The sequence below is a fragment of the Sus scrofa genome, chromosome 1, assembly GCF_000003025.6.
Source record: "Sus scrofa isolate TJ Tabasco breed Duroc chromosome 1, Sscrofa11.1, whole genome shotgun sequence".
Lineage (NCBI taxonomy): Eukaryota > Metazoa > Chordata > Mammalia > Artiodactyla > Suidae > Sus > Sus scrofa.
Genome location: NC_010443.5, coordinates 57,596,116 through 57,618,433, shown reverse-complemented (window position 1 = coordinate 57,618,433; position 22,318 = coordinate 57,596,116). Strand labels below are relative to the sequence as shown.

The window sequence follows — 22,318 nt, the reverse complement described above, 5'->3', positions numbered from 1 at the left end:
TAGGGTATTTCAGGGCACACCCTGTGCCTGTCTCAGCTGCAGTTTTCCCACCTGAACCACAGAAGCTGGGAAATGATCTGAGTGGCCGGTTTCTCCATTCTCGCAGAAATGGTACGTAACAAGTACCATTCCAGAGGCATTACAGATTGATGATGTACAAGGGATGCCTTAAGGCATTCGGGCTTAAGTTTCTCTGGGAACCTGGGTTAAGAATGGCTTCAGGGGGAGTTCCCATTGTGGCGCAGAGGAAACGAATCCAACTAGGAACCATGAGGTTTCGGGTTTGATCCCCAGCCTTGCTCAGTGGGTTAAGGATCCGGAGTTGCTGTGAGCAGTGATGTAGGTCAAAGACACGGCTTGGATCTGGCATTGTTGTGGCTGAGGCTGTGGCTGGCAGCTATAGCTCTGATTAGACCCCTAGCCTGGGACCCTTCCACATGCCATGGGTATGGCCCTAGAAAAGGCAAAAAGACCAAAAGAAAAAAAATAAAATAAGATCCAGGACCCATGCACAGCTCACACTGAACAAAAAGTAACATTAGGACTTCTCCTCCTCCCTATCTCCATCACCCCTGAGGGCAGCTATGCTCTGCTCTTGGCCCCAGAGAGAACCCTGCGAAGATCAGGCACATGAAAAGACCAGCTTCAAAAGTTCTATTAGGAGACCACTGAGTGCAACTGTCCACCTTGGCCAGGCACTATAATAGCTGCTTGCAGGACTTGTCCCATAACAGGAGGCCCTGAAAGGAACACGGTGCTGCCCTGAAGACTAACCAGGAGGACTGGGGAGGGGCCGGTAGGAGGGAGGAGACAGCCAACCTCCCAGGATCCTTGGTGCTGGTTTTGGCTGAGAGGTAGGTGTGTTGTCAAAAGGACCTTGAGTCAGACTAAATATGGACTGAGCAAGACAACTGGCTAGAGATAACCTGGAAACTCTCCCATAAAACCTGGATTCTCAGGAAACCTAAGACTGAGCCACGTGGCAGAGCAGTTCTCCTGGGTTCCCTGACCCTGTTGCTCTCCCCAGTACCCCTTCCCAACAGTCTTTTGCTTTGTCAGCACATGTCCTGGACGATTCATTTCTGAGGGTTAGATAAAGCCATTCTTGGGCCCCAAAGGGGCCCCCTTCCTGCAACAGTTCCAGGGGCCTAAGGGCAGCCAGGTAGATTCTACCGCTTTTTTTCTTTCCCCAAATTTAATCTTGCTCAGTTTAATCCAAAAGCCTCAGGGCCACAAACAAATGAGTAGGCACTGAGGACAGTGATTTGCAAATAAGGGAAACAAGGGCTAATAAAGTGGCTTTTAAATAAAAAATCAACCATTTAAACACAGCTTCTTGTATTTGCTCACCTTACTATTAACAAGAGAATACTGAATGCAATGAATTGAGAGGGGTGGGGCCCGAAGGCAGGGGTGAGGGGAAGGGAAGGCTGGGCGAGGAGGGGCAGAAATACCCTCCTGGCTATGCCAGGATGGGCAGCTGTGGTGGCAGCACAGGTTCAGTCCCTGGCTTAGTCATTCATTCAACACACCAGACACGAGGCCTGACACTGCTGACACCCAGGGCAAGTTAAGGGTCTCCGAGGCACGGTACCAGAGGCCAGGGATTGTGCAGCGCTGGGAATGGTGGTGGCTGTGTGCTGCCGGAAGCACATCCCACCTGCTTCCCTGCCTTGAAGCAGGAAGAGAGGAAAAGTGAGGAGGGAGGAGGACCTGGGGTGGGGGGAGCTTCTGGGGACCGTAAGGATCTGCTGCTCCTTTTTTTTCTTTTTTGGCCACACCCGAGCCACCACAGAGACAGTGCAGGGTCTTAACTCACTGCACTATAACGGGAACTCCAATGATCTGCTTCTTGATCTGGGGGCTCACACAGATGTGCTCAGGCAGTGGAAACTGAGTTGCACACTTACTAGTTGTTCACTTTTCTCTATGTATATTTTATCAGAACAAGTTGTTTTAAAAAGTTGACAGATTGGAGTTCCCATTGTGGCTCAGTGGCTAACCAATCCAGCTAGGAACCATGAGGTTGCGGGTTCAATCCCTGGCCTTGCTCAGTGGGTTAAGGATCCGGCATTGTTGTGAGTTGTGGCGTAGGTCGCAGACATGGCTCGGATATGATGTTGCTGTGGCTCTGGCGTAGGCTGGCGGCTACAGCTCCGATTATAGTCTACCCCTAGCCTGAGAACCTTCATATGCTGTGGATGCGGCCCTAGAAAGAGACCAAAAAAAGCAAAAAGTTGACAGAGGCCAAACTGTACTTATTTGCAAAGGTCTATGTTTTAAGACTGTTTGACAATTTTAAAACACTGGATTAATATATGTCATTGGGATTTTTTAAAGAATTGATTCTGCTAGTTTTCTTCTTCCAATATAGTTTAAATAAATTAACTGACTCAGTTATCATTAATAAAATGAGGAAACTGAGAAAGCCTGGGGCCCATCCCTAACCCCAGCCAGGCCTCCACGGGTCATTGATTCTAGACTTTTTTTTCTTCATTTTTATTTACGTGGTGGCCCAGTGCTGCCAAAAAACAGAGGGAAGGATTTTTAAAAATCCAGTTTGCTGGGATATCAGATACTCTTTCAGAGGAACTCTGGGCTGACTTCCTCACGTTAAATCATGAGCGACAAGACTTAGGAATGATGACATTTCACGCTCAGGTGTTCCCAAAGCCAGTCCTCAGGCTGACGGGTCCCACGGCCCACCTCACCTTGTCCTGCCGGTCCAGAGCACAGCCCTCCTGGATGAGTGCCGCAATGACCTCGGTGTTCCCCACCACCGTGGCCCGGTGCAAGGCGGTCTGATCCCCCTGCAGGTGGGCGGAGACAGGGACAGCGCTCAGCTCTTTCCAGCACCCTCTCCGCCACTCACTCCCTCGCTCCCCCATTGGACGCAGAGACTCTCCCCATCACCATGGGGCGGCTGAGGTGAGCTGTGTGGTCTAGTTAGTAGACAGTGCATGCCAGGAAGAGGGACTGTGGTCATCCACTTAGTGGGAAGCCTAAGCCAACTCAGAACAGCCCTGGGCCACAGAGCTGACCTCAGAACGAGGGTCAGCCTTCATCACCACCCAGGGGACGGCAGGTGACTGTCACATCTGTGGAGCAGTGTGGGTGTGCTGTGCAGTGGAACCTGCAAAGCCTGGAATTCTTCCTCCCTGCTGAGTCCTTCTGGTCCCTGGGGTCAGAGGACTCACTCGCCAGTTCTGACAGCTAGCAGTACTCAAGAATAGGTCTCATGACCTAGGGTTACACTATGTCATCTGAGAGCACCAGCAACTCCAGCTATCACGGCACATTTCTCAGAAGCCTCTTCTGATGTTTCGTGACAGCATCCTCACTGAATTATGCTGCTTTTCAACCCTTCTCTGTGATCAGATTCCTGGGATTGCCAACCTTCTCTTTCTCCATCAGGGTACAGAAGGGAACTTGATTTTCCCTTTGCAGTTGAGAAAAGGACAAAAATCCTAGACATAAAAGGGTCCAGTCTGTAATGAGAGAGAGTTTTGAAGTCTCTGAGAGCACATCTCATCTCCGCAGGCTCTCAGGAAATCAAGTCCGTCCTGGGGTGCAGGCTTAAAGGGGAAATGGGTGAACAGTGTGGGAAATTCCTGGTGGGAAAGCAGGGGCCTGGGGAAAGGGGTCAGGAGCTGTGTGTTGGCCTTGGGAGACATCTGTCACCTTGCTGGGCCTCAGGTTCTTTACCTGTGAAAGGAGGGGATGGATGAGCCCCAAAGCCCCTCCCTTCCCTTCTTGGGGTCTAAGATTTGGTTGGCAAGAGTTGTGCATAAAGAGTTTCTTTGTGGAGCACTGGGGGGCAAAGGACCTACCCCAGGGCACCTCTAGTCCTTAACCCAAGAGGAAAGAGGATTAAAAGACAGAAAACATGGAGATTTTTTTAAAGAGGGATGCCCTGTTACCTATAAACAGCCTTAATCAAATGCTGATTATACTTACTAGCCTCCCTGGAATCTGTAACAAATGACAATGCACTTTAAAAGCACTTAATCCAAAAAAAAAGTTCTGGAGATGGATGGCAGTGATGGTGGCATAACACCGTGAATGTACTTCATGCCACAAAATATACACTTAAAAATGGTTAAAATGGTTAATTTTATGTTATGTTTATTTTATCATGAGAAAAACAAACACACTTAATCTCATTTAAAAACCAAATTCACATTCTTAAAATTTCTTTTTAAATCTCCTTTTAAAAGTTCATGAGGTTGGAAGTCCCCTTTGTGGCTCAGCAGTTAATGAATCCAACTAGGATCCATGAGGATGCAGGTTCAATCCCTTGCCTCGCTCAGTGGGTTAAGATCCGGGATTGCCATGAGCTGTGGTGTAGGTCACAGATGCGGCCTGGATCCCGAATTGCTATGGCTGTGGCGTAGGCCAGCAGCTACAGCTCAGATTCGACCCCTAGCCTGGGAACTTTCATATGCCACGGGTGAGGCCCCAAAAAGCAAAAAAAAAAAAAAAAAGCAAGGAAAAAGAAAATAAAAATGCATGAGGGGCAATGATCTTTATTTTCTTCCTTATACATTGAAATACTCTCTAACTTTATTCCATTTATTAAAAGTCTAAGCTGTACAGGAGTTCCTGTGGTGGCGCAGTGGTTAACGAATCTGACTAGGAACCATGAGGTTGTAGGTTCGATCCCTGCCCTTGCTCAGTGGGTTAACGATCCGGCGTTGCCGTGAGCTGTGGTGTAGGTCGCAGACTCGGCTCAGATCCCGCGCTGCTGTGGCTCTGGCGTAGGCCAGCGGCTATAGCTGTGATTCGACCCCTAGCCTGGGAACCTCCATATGCCGCGGGAGTGGCCCAAGAAATGGCAAAAAGACAAAAAACAAAACAAAACAAAAAAACAAAAACAAACAAACAAAAATAAATAAAAGTCTAAGCTGTGCATACCATGTGGCTGTCTGCATCTCAGAACCTTTTCTCACTGTTCTTTATAGCATCTATAGCGTTTCTGCAGAGATGGGGTCAGGACCTCCAGCCGCATTACATGATTCCACCCACCATCCACAGCATACCTTCACCAACCCTCCTGGCAGCATCCTACATCCTGTGTTTATTCCCATTATAAATCAGGTTTAGACTTGCATTTCTTCTTGTCCACCTTCCCCAGACCCCTTACTCAAAGAGGACACTTTCTGGGAGTTCCTGTGGTCTAGCAGTTGGGACTTGGTGCTTTCACTGATGTGGCCTCGGTTCAATCCCTGGTCTGGGAACTGAGACCCCACATTAGGCTGCTGCATGCTGTGGCCAAAAAAAAAAAAAGGACACTTTCTGTGTGCCATGAAGTCAAAAGAAGAACATGGCCTCTGGATCGCAAGGTGTGCAAAGCCATTACACATCCTCTTCAAACAAGTAATCATGAAAAATGGCCCAAAAGTTTTAACTTCTGTAAGAATTTCTAAGACCGCCTGCTTCTCTATCAGCACGGTGATGAATTTTCCCAAAATGGACTTCAAGTGCAATTTTTTTTTCCTGCACCCACAGAATATGAAAGTTCCCAGACCAGGGATTGAATCAGAGCCTACACTGCAGCTGCAGCAATGCTGGATTCTTAACCACTGCGCTGGGCCCAGGATGGAACTGGCAACACCACAGAAACAAGCCAGATCACTAACCCACTGCGCCACACCAGGAACTCCTCAAGTGCAATTTTTTGTTACTGATCTGATGAGAAAGACAATGTCCTGTTCTCAGCAACAAGAGTGAGACTGCAGCCCACTTGTTCATGGTAAATACCAACTTGGTCAGGTTTCTGATGGGTAGCGGCCTTCTAATAGTCCCACAAACTGCCGGCACTCTAACTAGCCCGCCTTGGCCTGATCAGAACTTTTTTGCACAACCATTCATTAGCAGTCTGTCCATGCTCTGCATAAAGAGTGGGTCGTGTCCAACACTCTTGCCGGTAAGTCATCGCACAGTCTAACCCAAGCCTGACTTTAGGTCAAACACTTCATCGTGTTTCACAAGCTGCCACGAAGTCATGAGCTGAGACAGCTTTAGGGCTACAATGTCACCGTTATTTATTACTTGCTTTTAGCATAAATCTCCTGTATTTGTTTCCCTGGAGATAACTTTCCTTTGTGAAACTCTAGCTCAGTGCAGGAAGCTAAATCGAACTTCTGGTTCAGCCCTTTTAAAAGTAAAGTTTCCTATGGATGGGCAAAACTCAAGACTGCATGAAGCTGTGGTGAGAACACCAGCGTCCTTAGCCACCTGGCACAGGTGACTCATGTGTCCCCTTTCCCTGCACCCCCTCGTCTCCAGGCTATAGCATCCCCTCCCTCTTCCCACGCCTCAGTCACAGACCTGCTCAAAGCCTGAGACTTTGCCTTGTGTGTGGGTTAAACACGGCTGTGAAGGACAAAGCCAGCCTTTCCCCACCCCCAAGTGGTCCCTGAGTGGGACTGTTACCTATGCTCAGGCCACGTGGTGGGGCTCTGGGTGAGACACTTTCTCTGGGGCATAAAACCCAGCCACCCTGAAGTTACCAAGGGGAGCATGAAAGGCCGAGAGAATGAAATACGTGAGCTATGGGCCACCTCAGGCCAGCTGAGAGCTACTCTTCCCAGACACAACCAAGCAAACACCTGAGACCCTCAACTGAAACAGGGCCAATTACCTGCAAACCAACCCTTCCTCCTATAAAACTAAAACTTTGGAAATATTTTGCCTTTGAAATATGATACAGAAAAGAACCAAAATGTGTCATCATTACATATTTATTTTCAGACCTAGGCAGCAACTTTGACATAATTTTCTTTTTTTTTTTTGTCTTTTTGCTATTTCTTGGGCTGCTCCTGTGGCATATGGAGGTTCCCAGGCTAGGGGTCTAATCGGGCTGTGGCCGGCCTACGCCAGAGCCACAGCAACGCAGGATCCGAGCCGTGTCTGCAACCTACACCACAGCTCATGGCAACGCCAGATCGTTAACCCACTGAGCAAGGGCAGGGATCGAACCCGCAACCTCATGGTTCCTAGTCGGATTCGTTAACCACTGCGCCACGACGGGAACTCCTAATTTTTATTTCTATATGATTGAAATATCAACCATAAAATTCTGAAACTTTGGGAGGAGAAAAGCTGGGAAAAGTATGGCACCCACTGAGAGAGGCCAGGGATTGAACCTGCATCCTCATGGATACTAGTAGGATTCGTTTCTGCTGAGCCATGGTAGAACTCCTTATTCATTACTTATTCAACGAGTGTTTATTGCCCCTCTACTACGCTCCAAGGGCCAAGGCATCTAATTCTCTCATTTTATTGATTAAAAAACTAAAGCCCAGTGTAGTTTGTGCCTAGCCTAGGAAAACCAGCTAATTCAGGGTAGCATGGATGGGCCAGAACTGAAGTTTGTCAAGGCTTTTCCCACTCACCCCAAGCTGTTTCCAACCTGTGAGGTCAATTACCCTTAAGACAGGCCTTAAGAAAGATCAGGTGCCTCAGTGGAATGGGGCTGCCTCTTCATGGTGTCATCAAGCTAAGTGCTTTAACACACTGCCTCGGCCAGTAGAGGCACCTGAGAAGTCTTTGTTGCGTGGTTAACTTCAAAGAAGCAGAAGGAAAAGGCTGCAGCTGAAAACTTGAAGAGCCAGCAACTCTGCAGTTTGGCACTTGGATTCGGAACACGCAGGTCATGTTCTAAAGTGACTGCAAACTGACTGTTAGCAAAGTGCACAACCAGCTCTCCATTTCTCTAAGACATCAGTGTTTCTTACTTTGGCTTTTTTTTTTTTTTTTTTTTTTTGTCTTTTCTAGGGCTGCTCCTGTAGCATATGGAGGTTCCCAGGCTAGAGGTCCAATCGGAGCTGTAGCCACCAGCCTACACCAGAGCCACAGCAACGCAGGATCTGAGTCGTGTCTGCAACCTACACTACAGCTCACGGCAGCGCCAGATCCTCAACCCACTGAGCAAGGGCAGGGACCGAACCCGCAACCTCATGGTTCCTAGTCGGATTCGTTAACCATGACAGGAACTCCCTACCTTGGCATTTTAAGAGGTTTGCAACCTCTGAGGTCTAAATCTTTGTTCTGAAATATTTTAGTGGACTCTCCTACATGGTGAAAAAGAGTGAGCACAGTGTGGGCAGATTCCAAAGCCAAGCTTGTGGAGGAAGCCCTGAGTCATGCGAGGGTAGCACACGAACCTCTTCAGGAGGAAGCCCTGCAGGTGGCACAGGCAGACATACTGCAAGGAGGCTCAAGACAGGGCAAGTGCACAAAGCAATTGCTGACCTCTTTTTCTCTCTCTGATCTTCTAGGGTTCTTCCTAGCCTTTCTTCTCTGGTTTTTCTTATTTTTTTCTTCCTTCGTGGCTTTTACCATGGCCATGGGGTCCTGGACTATTTCTGAGGTGGGGTCTGTGTGATTGCTCATTGACCAATCAGAGATGGCATTAGAGCTCCAATGAGAGTTGACAGGGTTGACAGGGTTGGCCGGAAGCAAGAGGGAACTTGCCCCTGGAGTTGCATATACTAAAGAACTGGTTTCCACAGGTTCAAATTCATAATAATCCCACTCCAGGGCACTGGAGGTCATTCTTCAACTAATTCTCAGTCTTTACCGTGACATAAAGAACAGTATCTGTAGAACATGAAGTTAGGAGTAAATTCCTTATAACATCAACATTTTCTACTGCAACCCATCACCCCAAAGAGGTAACTTTTTTTTTTTTTTGCTTTTTGCTTTTTAGGACCACACCCATGGCATATGGAAGTTCCCAGGCTAGGGGTCAAATCGGAGCTGCAGCTGCCAGCCTACACCACAGTCACAGCAATGCCAGATCCAAGCCGTGCCTGTGACCTACACCAGAGCTCACGGCAACGCTGGATCCTTAACCCACTGAGCAAGGCCAGGGCTCAAACCAGCGTCCCCATGGTTGCTAGTTGGATTCATTTCTGCTTTGCCATAACGGGAACTCCCCAGACAGGTAACTTCTGAAATGATTTCTTTTCCCCAATACTTTTTCCAAGCTTCTTTCAAGAAGACCCATAAAGGGTTTTCTTCCTCCAATTCCTGCATGAGTTTCAAGGCTGATCAACAGGCCTAGTAATGTATAGAAGACACATATGAACCATATTCTGGAAAATGCATTACATCACAACAGGTAAAGGTCAATTCTATCTTCCCCGTTCCCACCTGTTTTTACACTGCTTTGTTGCTCTGTGTCTGTTTTGTTTTAAGCTGTCTGGGAGAAGCAATGTACACATGGTGTAAAGCAAGGGAAAGATGCAAAAAAATACATAATTCCAGTACATGGAAGACAGTGTTCCTCTCTAAAAGTAGAGCTGGCTTTCCTTCTGCTGACATGTTCCCCTCGGGCTACCCTGTGAGAACTCCTGACCGTGCTACTTCTCATCTAGTCCTAGAAAGCCAACATGGCTTCTGCTTTGGGAGAACACAGTGATATGCAGAGCTCAGGACCTGAGGCAGAAGTGCTGGGTTGGGATGGGTTAGCGAGCCTGGCATTGCAGCCTTGCCACAGGGCTTTCACCATTGCAGAGAAGACCAGATGCATCCCAGCATATCTCCACCAGCAACTCAAGGCCCTACCTTTCCTGTGGTCAAAATCTCTTCTCTCTCCCTGTACTTTTGGTCACTCAAGGATAAAACATAATCAGGTGTGTTATGGTGGCTGCAGCAAGGAAAGAAAAAAGTATTCTGACCCCAAGGTAGAAATCAACAGCTTAAAGCTAAATCAGCATCTTTTGGGGAAAAAAAAAAATCCTTGATGAGCCAACAGATTCCAAATATAACCAGAAATTTATGAATGACACAGATAGCCTTCTGCCCATGTATAAAACAATGACATATTTAGTTATTTCTTTGTCAATGCTGTCCTTCTCATTCATGTGTTTGCCAAATTTTAGGACATTACAGAGAGACCCAAAGAAAACTAGAAGCACTTTAGTAACCCACACTCTAGCACATCTGAGGATCTGAAATTTGGCAACACTCTGAACCACAGTAATTAAAGTGAATCTGGAAGGGGTTATGAGTATAAACTCTCCAAAATTCTGTGTTCCTCACAAAAGTTCTTGCTTCCCAGAGTCCAACTTCTCAAATTAGTGTTAGAAACAGAATTAGAAAGTTTCCGAAAATGATTTCCAATCACATTATCATGAGGACCCTTTCCTAATAGCTCAGTGGAAGAAAATTTACATAATCTTTTCTACATCCTGTTCTTAGAGAATCCACCCTCCCCAACACCCAACTGGGCCACCCTATGTACTATATGACCCCATGCCAGCCACTGCTGATTTACTCTGGAATGGACACTTGACCGCAAAGACCCAACTGGAATCTCTTGCTAGATAATTTGACTAACTCAAAGAATGAGTCTTAATCATGGCATAGAAAGAGTAAACTCTTTCTGGAGGCTTCCTTTTTCTCCGACTACATGAGATCAGTGCCCTGTTCTTTTCTTCAAATAGGTCTTTTTTAACTAAATGTACACTGAGTAAGAGAAAGCAAGATAAGGAAAAAACCGTTTTTAAGCCCCATTGTTTCTTGCTTGATCAATGACATATTTTCAGCAAGTCACTTACCCACAGTCACTTGTGTGTGTGTGTGTGTGTGTGCATGTGTGCTCCTTCATACTGAGACAGGACACAGACAAAATGCCCTTGGAGGCTCTGCACTTGAATAATACTAGATAGGAAACAATAATACAAGATAAGAACCATGACACGAAAACTAGTTCACACTCTTAGAATTGAACTTGGTCCCAGAGCAGGTCAAGAGGAAGTTCTTCCCACCAAGATATGCTAAAATATTCTGGAAAGCATCAACTTCTGCCCCTCCTCCCCATAGCTAGTTACACCCTGTGGGATTCTAGGCATACAAGCCCCCTTAATAACCATCCCCTGATAGAATGATGGCTTCTACTCACATCATCCTGGACATCAAGGTCACAGCCAGCCTTCAGCAAGATCTGGACCACAGAGAGATGGCCCTTATTGGCAGCGAGATGCAGGGCGGTCCGGCCATGCTGTGGACACAGAGCAAACACTGATTTTAGACCAAGACGTCACAACACTTCCCTGGGGGTGGGGGTCTAGAGCAAGGTCTGCACAGTGGCACTACCTACTCCCCCTTGGTCTGGCAGGAGATTCCTACAGATTTACCCAGGACTCAAGTCTGTCTCGGTTAAACGTGGCTATTGGCATTGTGATCAATAACAAAATACGCTCGAAATGTGCAGATTTAATTTCTACTCATCCCATTAGGAAATGGGAAAGTTTGAGGGGGTTTGTGTCTTCTCTTATTTCCGCACTGGATAGTCAGGGATGGTCAGGTGGCCGCGTTGAATCTGACGGGGCAGGAGGTGGGAAAGAAACAAAGGTCAGACTAATCAGCCCCAGAGCTGTGGTTAGTAATTCCTCAAACTGAAACTGCTGGGCAAACCACTGGAACAGGTTCTCCTTATTTGAAAAACAAAATTTAAACTTAAGAGCTCAATGATTCAAAAATATTAAGGGTATTTTTAAAAGTACATATTACCCATCAATCACTTCAAGAGAAAATTAGAGAAGCCATAGCCATTCCTTGAAAACTCCTCCCAGATCTCATTTCTATCCAACACTGAAGCAACCACTCGAACTTGCTATTTGTCATTCCTCTGCCTTTTATTACACTTTATTATATATTTATAGCCATTCACAATAGAAAAACATTGCTTGTCTTCAAACCTCAGATAAGTGGCAATAAACTGTACAATAACGTTTGGCATTTTTTTGGTCCAACATTTTTATTTAAAAAAATTTTTTTTTAAATTTTCCTTTTTTTTTCTTTGCTGCCCTGAAGCATATGGAGTTCCTGGGCCAGGGATCAGATCCAAGCCTCTGTTGTGATCTATGCCACAGCTGCGGCATCACCGGATCCTTTTAACCCACTGTTCAGGCCAGGGATCAAACCTGCGTCCTAGCGCTGCAGAGATGCCACCCGTCCCAGTGTGCCACAGTTGAACTCCTGGTCCAAAATTATATTTTTGAGTTTTTAAAAAATATGGGCATATCGTTCATTTTCCCACTGATGGGTGCCAGGTTGTTCCTAGGGGTTGCAGAATACAAGCGTGTGCACATCTCCCATGCACCTGAGTAGGCTTATCAGCACTGTTTTGGGTCACAGAGACAGAGACAACTGTTCCCTGCAAGCAGGCTCCCGCGTGTGACACTGAGGGTGACACCAAGAATAACACTCTTCAATGTAAACCAGCTTCTGTCTGGAGAATTAACCTTGCCAAACTCCGAATTCTCCACCTTCTGAAGGAGACATTATGTTCCCTTTGTTTTATCCCTCGAGTTTATTGTGAAAAACTGCTCCAAACAGCACACAACCGCGGCCCACACTCTGTGCTGAAACACTTCTGGAGGAATACGGGTCTCACATGGCCCCAGTCCTTTTTCGCATCTTACTAAAACTTCCCAAAGATCTTTACTGATATCCTAGCAGGATAAACCCGTGTATGATGTCGATAAGGTGTCAGTTTGCCACGGGTAACTAGCCTTGGAAGAAAACAGAGACAGACAATAAAGGATCTTAATTTCAACCCATGAAATGCAATCAAAGCATCAGAATGATTCTGGAAAGAGGTCACAGCTCACTTTAAAATTAGAATTCTTAATTAAGAAAAAAGTTTCTCCCAAGAAAGTGGGCTATAAAAAGCCCTCATAAAAAGGCAACATCTGAGATGAGACGAAGGCATGACCTTCCCCGGCTGGAGATTGTGCTCAGCGCGATACTTAACCTTGATTCCTCAGACAAAATGTCCACAGCTGATCAGACGGAGCTAAACAGCCTGGTTCCACTGACTGGGCCTGGTTCCCGGGCTCCAGCTGTCCTGTGTCCTTGTCCAGGACATCAGATGCGTGACCTTCACGAAGTTTCTAGGGCATTCTGAAACACGGAGAAGCCCATCACGTTTGCAAGGAGAAAAACACGCGTGCTTGAGGAAGGCTGACAGGAGGGTGGGAACAAGGGTTTCCGAGCAGCTGGAAAGTGCAGACCGTGATCAGAGGCGCTGCCCAAAGAGAAGCTGGGAAGGAGGCCACAGGCTGAGGAGTAACTGGGTGTCGGGTCAGGGGAGCCTGAGGAACCTCCCTGTCAGCAACCAGATAGTTCTGCTGGAAGCTGAGCCCCAAGGAGGTGAAGGGTTTGCCCACGAGACACAAAACAATCAAGAGGGCAGGAGAAGGAAACACTGATGTGGTTCAAACCAAGTTACATCCAGGAGGGCACTTCAGAATCTGGAAGTTACTGAGAAGCTGGCCTTGGACAGAAGGCACCTTCATAATCCATGGTCAGCAGAGAGTCCCCTCTATGGAGAAAGGAAAGGCCAGAGGCACCGGAGCCCGACAAGCCTAGTCCACATCCCAGCTCTGACTAAGACCTCCTGTGGGATTTTGTGCAGGACACTCTCCTAAGCCCGTTTTCTTGTCTGTGAAAGAGGAACAGTCTCCACTATCCACCCCGAAGGCTTGAAATAGGATGAGTAACATCCACCAACCATCATGGGTTTCCCTTCCCTCTGAAGGCTCTCAGCCCACACCCCAAAGACACCCCAACTGCTGCCTTCCCTCCATGACACTCCCACACCTTGGCCTTAGGGACCAGCGAGGCATCTTCCACCGCACAGAGATGAGCAAAGAGCTGGATCTCGGATCACCTGGGTCTGACCCGCTGAGCCACTTCCACTTTTGAGATACAGACCAAGGGTCTGAGTGTCCACGTCTCTCTGGAAGGGCCTCCTCTACTGGGAACACCTACCCTTTTTCAAACTGCACCTTCAGTTCTCCAAGAAGAAATGTTCCCAGGGTGTCTCTGCACTTCAGCTCCCCTCAGGAAACCACCAAGTCTGCTTTGAGCCTCCTTCCAACTAGGCCGTGACCTCTGAGAGGGCGGGATTGTGACTCTGTGAACGACTGGAGGCAAGTTGACTCTGGGCTGATGTGGGGTCCAATTTCCTATGGGATGCTGCCTGGGAACATCAGAGCAACTCCCATTCCAGCCGGTGACCTGGAACTTAGTCATAAAAGGCACTCAGAATGAGAAGCCCGTGCTACTTTCTTGGGAGAGGCTTACGCCCAGCTGGAGGGGCCGGGGCTCTGTCAGGGAACCTGCCAGGAGGAGGTCTCCTGTTGGGCTAAGGCTCTCCCACCACTGAGGTAGACAAGGAAGCCCAGTCAAAGGTAACCAGCTTAAAGTACACCTTGAAAGGAAGTGGAGGGGTCTCGTTCCTCCCCATGTTCAGATGTGGTATTTAACCCTTCTTACTGGCCGCTCCAGGCTGGCTGAGATGTTTATATTGGAGAGACCTCTCTCAGAAGAGACCGAGCCCCATGGAGAGGTCTTCTCATTTCTCAGAGCATCAGAGACACTGAAGCAGGAGAGAGGAGCTGTGTCCCAACCTCCAGGTCCTGGCTGGAGGAATGAGTGACCAGGGCCATGGCTTAGAACTCCCAGGCACTTGGGAGTCTGTATGAAGAAAGAGTCTTTCCAAGCTTGTTCCTGTGGCTTGAGGTTCTCAAATGACCCCTGGTCCCCGCCCTTGGAGTAGAGAAGTGAGAAGAAAGGGCCCAGTGCTTAGCTATGCCTAGAACAAAGTGATATGCTTCTGCTCAAGTTCACACAGACACACGGGGCAAGAAGAGGCCAAAGGAACTGAGACTCATTAGCTAGAAGAAATAAAAAACAATCTAACCATCTTAACTCGGGGTTGTAACAAGAAGGGCAGCTGCAGAGATGTGACCCACATGAGAGGAAACGGTTTAACAGGAAGAATTTTGGTATAACCTGAACGAGTGCCATACTTTCACAATGACAGTGTGTCCTTTCTTCAGACCATGAGAAAAACAACAGACAAGGATGCAGTTTTGGTTGAGATGAGTAAAGTTTGTCTATATCACCTGTAGCATTAAGGAAATGAGACAGAGGTAGGAAGAAAGTTGTAACATTAGTAAAGTTAGAGTGGCACATATTTTAGAAACAACATAATATTCGGGTGGAAAAGGGTCTTTGAGAGTTTAATTTGGACGAGGATAGTAAAGTTACCAGAGGGACAAGGATTTTCAAGAGCTCAAATCTTATTTGTGGCCAAATAAATGATAGCTGGAATCCTGGCCACTTGGTCTGTCATTTAGATTTTAAATTGTAGGAGATTCCCCACAAACTTTCTCAGGTGTTCCCAGGGTCCCCTTAACGCACAGTAGCTCTGGAGCTGCAATTGTTTGTAATGGTGTGGATTTGGGTCCAAAACTTCATAGTCCTTGTCAGGCTTATGATTCAAAGAAAATAAAGTTATGAAGACATTCAGGGAAAAATGGGCAAAGAAGAAGCACCATGGATAAAAGTGAGAAAAGAAAACTTTACATTAAAAAATTATAGTTTAAAAAGCCTTCAGAACTTTCTTTCCATTTCGGAAATATATTTCGTCTACCTGTCTACTTGGATGAGTGGCACATCACATCTTAATCAGACTGCAGGTGACAAGAAGCACCAAGGGGAGTAAAGTCTTTGGACGACAGAAATCAAGACCCAAGACAATCTCAGCTGAGAAGAACAGGCTAATTTTAACAAGACAAAATGTAATGGGGGCAGATATAAAATTCTTGCACTGGGGGTCAACAGTCCAGTCACACATGGGCAGGGGTACTGGGATTGTCCTATAAGATAACAGTCCTTCCTTTTAAAAGGGCTGGTTTTCTGTGCCAAAAAGCTTTGTAATGCTCTAAGTCTTACCTTGGGGAGGGACTGAAATCATAAATAATTTGGAGAGGTGATTTAAAATATGTACAGTTAGGGGGAGCAGAAATGAATCCAACTACGAACCATGAGGTTGTGGGTTCAATCCCTGTCCTCATTTAGTGGGCTAAGTATCCAGTGTTGCCATGAGCTATGGTGTAGGTCACAGACTCGACTTGGATCTGGCGTTGCTGTGGCTCTGGCATAGGCCGGCAGCTACAGCTGGGAACCTCCATATGCCTTGGGTGCAGGCCTAAAAAGACAAAAAAATAAAATGTGTATGGTTAGGGCTCAATTATTCAAATATAATGGCTTAATTAATAAGAAAATTCCTTTTGAGATGATGCACAAACCGTCAGGGTTGGGCATGCTTCTAGAAAGGTCCACCAACAAGAATGACCAAAATATCTCAAGCAACTTAATTGGCTGTCAAGAATCCCCTCAGTTCCTATGGTATATCTATTCCCAGGTTGGAAGGTATCAGTTAAGGGCCTCCATGCTCCTCACAGGTAGCTCAGACTACATTTTCAATAGGCTGACATAGTAACAGAGCAAAGCATGGTGGCTCAACGCCTAGTAAACTATGGTTGGGAGGTAAGAACTGTCCTCTCTTATTTCCTGATTTTTTAAATTAGGAATCACTGCCTTTTCACGACTGTTAATATAATCACATGGTTTTTTTCCTTTTAATTTGTTGGTATAATGAATTATGGAACCATCCTTGCATTCCTGCATCAAACTCTATTGGTCACATTGTACTATTCTGATAAATGCTGTATCCTCTTAAGTAAGGTTATTAAAAATTTTTGTTTCTAATTCATACATGAGATCAGTCTCTAGTTCTTGTACTATCTCTCTCTCTCACACTTACATTCACCTGGTTTTGGTATTATGGTTGCAATGGTTTCATAACACAAATCCAGCTCTCTGTTTTGTTTTATGCTTTACAACAGTTTAAATAATACTGGATTTGGGTTTTTGTTAAAATACACAACAGGGCTGTGAAATTTGGCCTTAGCACTTTTTAAAATGTTGCATCTTTAATCCCACTTTTAATATTTTCTATGGTAGACTATTTAAGTTTGATGCTTCTTTGGTGAATTAAAATTTTTTATTATGGTAAAATATACGTAAAATTTATCATTTTAACCACTTTTTAGTGTATAACTCAGTGCCTGGCATTAAGTATATTCACAATGCTGTGGAACAATCACCATTATTCAGTTCCAGAACTTTTTCTTTTCCTTCCTTCCTTCCTTCCTTTCTTTCTTAGGGCTGACCTGCAACATATGTAAGTTCCCAGACTAGAGGTCAAATCAGAGCTGCAGGCCTACACAAAGGCAACATAGCAACCAAGCCACATCTGGGAACCAAGCTGCAACTTACGGCAATGCCGGATCTTTTCATCCCCTGGGTGAGGCCAGGGGTCAAACCCGCATCCTCACAGACATGATGTCGGGTTAATAACCCACTGAGTGAGGCCAGGGATCAAACCTGCGTCCTCTCAGACACAATGTCAGGTTTATAACCCACTGAGCCACAATGGGAGCTCTGAATTCTATCACCTTTACTTATCCCAAACAAAACTCTGTATCCGTATCCATTAAACAGTAATGCTCCCCTTCTCCAGCCCTGGCTAACCTCTGTCCTACTTTTCGTTTCTAAATTTGCCTATTCTAGGTGCCTCATTTAAGTAGAATCATGCAATATTTGTCCTTTAGTGTCTTTCATTTCACTTGGCATAATGTTTTCAAGGTTCATCCATATTGTAGCATGTCTCAGAATTCCATTTTTTTTTCTTTTCTTTTTATGGCCGCACCTGCAGCATATGGAAATTCCCAAGCTAGGGTCGAATCGGAGTTGCAGCTGCTGGCCTACACCACAGCCACAGCAACGCCAGACCCGAGCTGCATCTGTGACCTATGCTTCAGCTGTGGCAATGCCAGATACTTAACCCACTAAGCAAGGCCAGGGATCAAACCCATATCCTCATGGATACTAGTCAGGTTCTTAACCTACCGAGCCACCATCAGGAATGCCCCCATTCCTTTTTAAGGCTAAATAATAGTCCACGATGGAAGGAGGCTATCTGTGGCCAGGTTCCTCCTCACCAGGAACCAAGTCTACTAGCACCTTTATCTTGGACTTCCTAGCCTCTAGAATTGTGAGAAATAAATGCTTGCTGTTTAAGCCATCCAGGCCATGGCAGCCTGGGCAGACTAAGACATCTATTGATACGGGATTATACTGATTGATATACAATCAGCTTTGCATACTTGGAATAAATTTCACTTGCTCATGGTGTATAATCTTTATACATGGCTCTATTTGATGGAAACACAGGCTATAAGGAGACCAGGCACAGTTGCCACCTACTCACCCATTTTAGTTTATATCCTTGGTTTATAACAACTCAAACACAACAACAGCCAATTCTCACTGGAAACAAACCAGGAGGCCTGCTCAGAAAGAATTTTCAGTCTCCAAACAAATCCCTGGCTTCATTTATTTTCTGAAACCGAAGTCATAGCTTAAAAGTAAGAAAGAGAAAGAAGAAAACTAATAGAGAATCTACCAACAGACCATCTGCACTGGCATCTGAGCAGAGGCCCAAGTGGGCAATTCAACAGCTTCTAAAGCTCTTTTCCTCTCCAGCTTCCTCATTTTATAACAATCTCAGAGCTAATCTCATGGATTAGGTGCCAGCACTTTGAAAGTCTTACAACAGGCCAATTTCTGGCCTGGAAACCAGTGATCCTCCAATGCACTCCGAAATTCAGGAAAGATATAGGTATTTAAGGGAGGATTTTAAAATGCTGACACCTGCCTGTGCTGTGACATTGTAATCTCTCCTGAGTATGGTTTGGGCCTATCAAATACATGGCTTTAGGGGGTGTTACCAACACATTAATCTGGATTATAAAATAGCCAGCTGTGCAGCTTGAGGCTCCCCTTCCTCTTTTTCCTTTCCTCCCTCCCTTTTTGGCTGCACCCTCAGCATATGAACATTCCCAGACCAGGGAGCCAACCCTCGCCATAGCAATGACCCAGGCTGCTACAGTGACACCACTAGATTCTCAACCTGCTGTGCCACAAGGGAACTCCGAGGCTTACATTTTCAGTGCTGACTGCTAAGGCAACAGAGGACAAACTGCACAAACAGTCCACTGGGATAGGGAATGCAGAGGATTTGCTGTGTGAACACCCAGGTGCTGAATAGGCCTCTGGGTGGAGCTGGGGAAAGAGGGCCTACCTTCCCCACCACTGAACACCACTGCACACAGCAAGAGGGCAACAGAAGAGGCCCCGCAGGTCAAGGCAACCCTCCCAGGACTCCCCAGAGGCAGTGAGAGAGCAGCTGAGCGACCCAAGGCAGACCTCGAGACTCCTGTTCCAACAGCAGCCTCAAATGCCTCCTCTCCTGAGGTGCTTGAGTGGCTGATGAGAATCCATTCCTGATGTTTCGAAGCCTGCTCTTCTCAGTTATAGCACAGCTTCCCTCAGGCCCAGGCAGGGATGTAGTCTGACACACTACACCAGTTCTTTTTTTTCTTTTCCATTATGATTTATCACTAGCTATCAAATATAGCTCCCAGTGCTATAGCAGGACCTCGTTGCTCATCCATCCCGTATGTACTAGTTTGCACCTGCTAACCCCAACTCCCAATCCACCCCACCCATACCCCCCCTCCTTGGCAACCACAAAAGTGTTCTATCTCTGTGAGTCTGTTTCTGTTCAGTAAAAAGTGCATTTGTTACACTGCCCTCTCTGTCTGAGAGGACCCCTCTCCTTCCTCAGAAGAGCACTGGGTGGGGGGTGCCCCTGTCTTTGCTGGAACTACTAGTTACTGGGCTGCCTGCCTAACTAACACCCTCATCATCATAAGTCAACACTCACGGAGTCTCTCCTAATACTGACCCAATAGCTTTCCATGCACGTCTCAGGCGAGCTACACAATTCATGGCATGCATTTGCCTTCCCCTGCTCTGTGAATTTCCTGCAGGTAAGCTTGTTTCTAGCTTGCCTTACTGCATTGAGAATACTACTTCGTGGTCTTCCACACAGAGCACCATGAATTCCAGGCCTCTAACCACAGAGGGTTGCCCTGCCACATACGCGGGGGCTCCAGGGTCGGGGAAGAAACACCTGGATCAGTGAGCGGGTTCCCACCTGGTTGCTCACCAGAGTCACCTGGGGCTCTGAACCGCACCCCCATCCCCCCGCCAAACCCCACTCAAATGAGAACCTGGGCATCAGTATGTTTTAAGGCTCTCCATGTGATCACACGTGTGGTCAACACTGAGAATCGCTAACCTACGTACAGAATGTCTGTGCCTCTGGGGACCACAGACTCACAGGGAAACAGCAATTATGATAAAAACTACCATCCGCAGAGCTCATTCCACTGTACCAACACTCTGCACGGAATACCTCATTCGATCCTCACAGCAATCTCTGAGGTGGGGTTAGGCTGGCTTTACAAACAGGAAACCAAGGTTCAAGGAGGCTAATCACTTGGCCAGGGTCATAGAGATGGTGAATGGGATTTGCTGCCTCTAGTCTTGGTAAGGACGGATTGGGAGGTTTTTAAATGGGTGACAAAGTCACAGAGACAGATAGTGGAGTTGTGGTTGCAGGGACCAGGCGAGGGGAGAATGGAAGGAAGTGTTTAACGGGCACAGAGTTTCCAATTGGGAAGATGCATTCTGGAGATGGATGGGGCTGAGGGCTGCACCAACAGATGAATGTACTTAATTCCACTGACCTGAACACTTCAACAAGGCTATTAAAGTGGTCAATTCTGTGTTATGTATATTTTACCATAATTTTTAAAAATAAAAGAATTTTAAACAGAATAAAAGTATCAAATGGGTAAAAGAAGCAATGACTAGGTGTCCTGTTTCAGGCCCAGTGCAGTTCTGGGTCCTATCCTGGTTGTGTCCTTGTCTTTGAGGTGTTTCACAGCTCGTCTGAGAACACTGAGGATGATGCCAACCACCGGCATCGAGCACATGCAGTGTTTATCCCCCAGTTTTATAGCTAATAAGCAAATATATTTCTGCTTTCCTGAGGTCTGCATATTTGCAATTCTTTGCATTCTCTTTTTAACCAGTCACAACATCTTACTGGTTCCCTCACTGATTAGTTAAATAAAATCTGAACACATTCGTTTTACAACAGTTGCTCAGAATTACCGTCACATGTCAAGTTTCCCTGATCATTTCTTTTTCGGCTGCACCCGCAGCATGTGGAAGTTCCCAGACCAGGGATGGAAACTGTGCCACAGCATTAACAATGCTGGATCCTTAACTGCTAGGCCACCAGGGAACTACTCCCTGATAATTTCTGATGATCACTGATAAAGGGCTGAGCTTTCCCTGTTGAGATTTTCTTCCCACAGGGCAATTCTTCTAGCTATTGCAAAACAAAAAGCAGATTTTGTTTAGCCTGACACGGAACTGTACGCTCTCAGTGCCCCTTTGAAGTGTGTGGATCCAAGAGCCTGGAGCAGGACCAGGGGTGGGGGGCTGTGTCAGCCCTGAGCAGGTGCAGCCCTCCCTCAGGGGGTGAGACTACTCAGGGGGTGAGACTACAGTAGCCCCTCCCTCAGGAGGGTGAGCCCCTCCTTCAGGGGGGCTACTGGGTGTGAGATGTGAAGTCACAGGCCACCTTGGGGGGGACCCTACTTTCCGGCTGTGAGTGGAGGATGAGAAAGAGGGGGAGAGGTGTGTAAACCCCCGCCACTGCCCTCCCACTGCCAACCCCCTGCTTTTCTCCCTGACTCCCAGGAGGCTGGCACTAGACACAACCCAGAGCAGGTGAAAAAGAAAAAACTGTGAACCCATGCTGAAGGGGCGGGGAACAAAGACCCAACAGAGCCATTGCAGGGAGCTCCTGGCCAGGAGGTGAGACAGGCAGGATAAATTCGGAGGAAGGGCCAGGAGAAGAGGGAGGAGGGAACAGCCAGTGTAGTGCTGGTCATAGGGGACCTAAAGGTCAGGGCTCACAGGCCCCTCTCCCTCCGCTGGGGGAGGGCACACAGGCACAAGCTCAATGCGGAGCAATTCTGCTCTAGCTGTGAAAATGACAAGGGCAAATATGCCCTTCCCCATCAGTGCCACTTAAGAGAAATCTGTCCCAGGGACAGAACCACACTGTGCAGTAAGACCTCAGGACGAGGTCGGCTGCTGCAGCCTAATTCCTAAGAGCAGGAGATGAACATAATCTGAATGGCTATCAGTAGGGGCCAGGTTAAGCCAATTATGGTTCACTGAACAAAGCAAAGGAAGAAGGATATGAATAGTATCCTGCAATTCATACAGAAATAATTCATGGGAATACACAGATCTATCTATGCGCACATACATGCATGAACTATCTCAGGGAACACACACAAGAAACAGGTAACACAGGCTGCCTTCAGAAAGAGACACAGCGGGGAGTTCCCATCGTGGCGCAGTGGAAACAAACCCGACTAGTATCCATGAGGTTTCGGGTTCAATCCCTGGCCTTCCTCAGTGGGTTAAGGATCCAGCATTGCCTTGAGCTGTGGTG

At 46.8% G+C, this 22,318-nt stretch overlaps 1 protein-coding gene across 7 annotated transcripts in view; it reads right to left on the bottom strand.

Annotated features, from left to right (window-relative positions):
- Positions 1-22,318, bottom strand: part of ANKRD6 (ankyrin repeat domain 6) — a 210,316-nt gene that overhangs the window by 29,829 nt on the left and 158,169 nt on the right. For 4 of the 7 annotated variants that reach the window (XM_021089991.1, XM_021090003.1, XM_021089994.1 and 1 more), the window contains exons 3-4: positions 10,913-11,011; positions 2,712-2,810 (exon numbers count right to left, since the gene is read on the bottom strand). In XM_021089991.1, coding sequence (XP_020945650.1) covers positions 2,712-2,810; positions 10,913-11,011 — 198 coding nt within the window. Of the gene's footprint in view, positions 1-2,711; positions 2,811-8,256; positions 8,605-10,912; positions 11,012-12,769; positions 12,789-22,318 lie in introns of those variants that run through there. The other 3 variants (XM_021089984.1, XM_021089998.1, XM_021089988.1) reach the window with 2 other exon arrangements.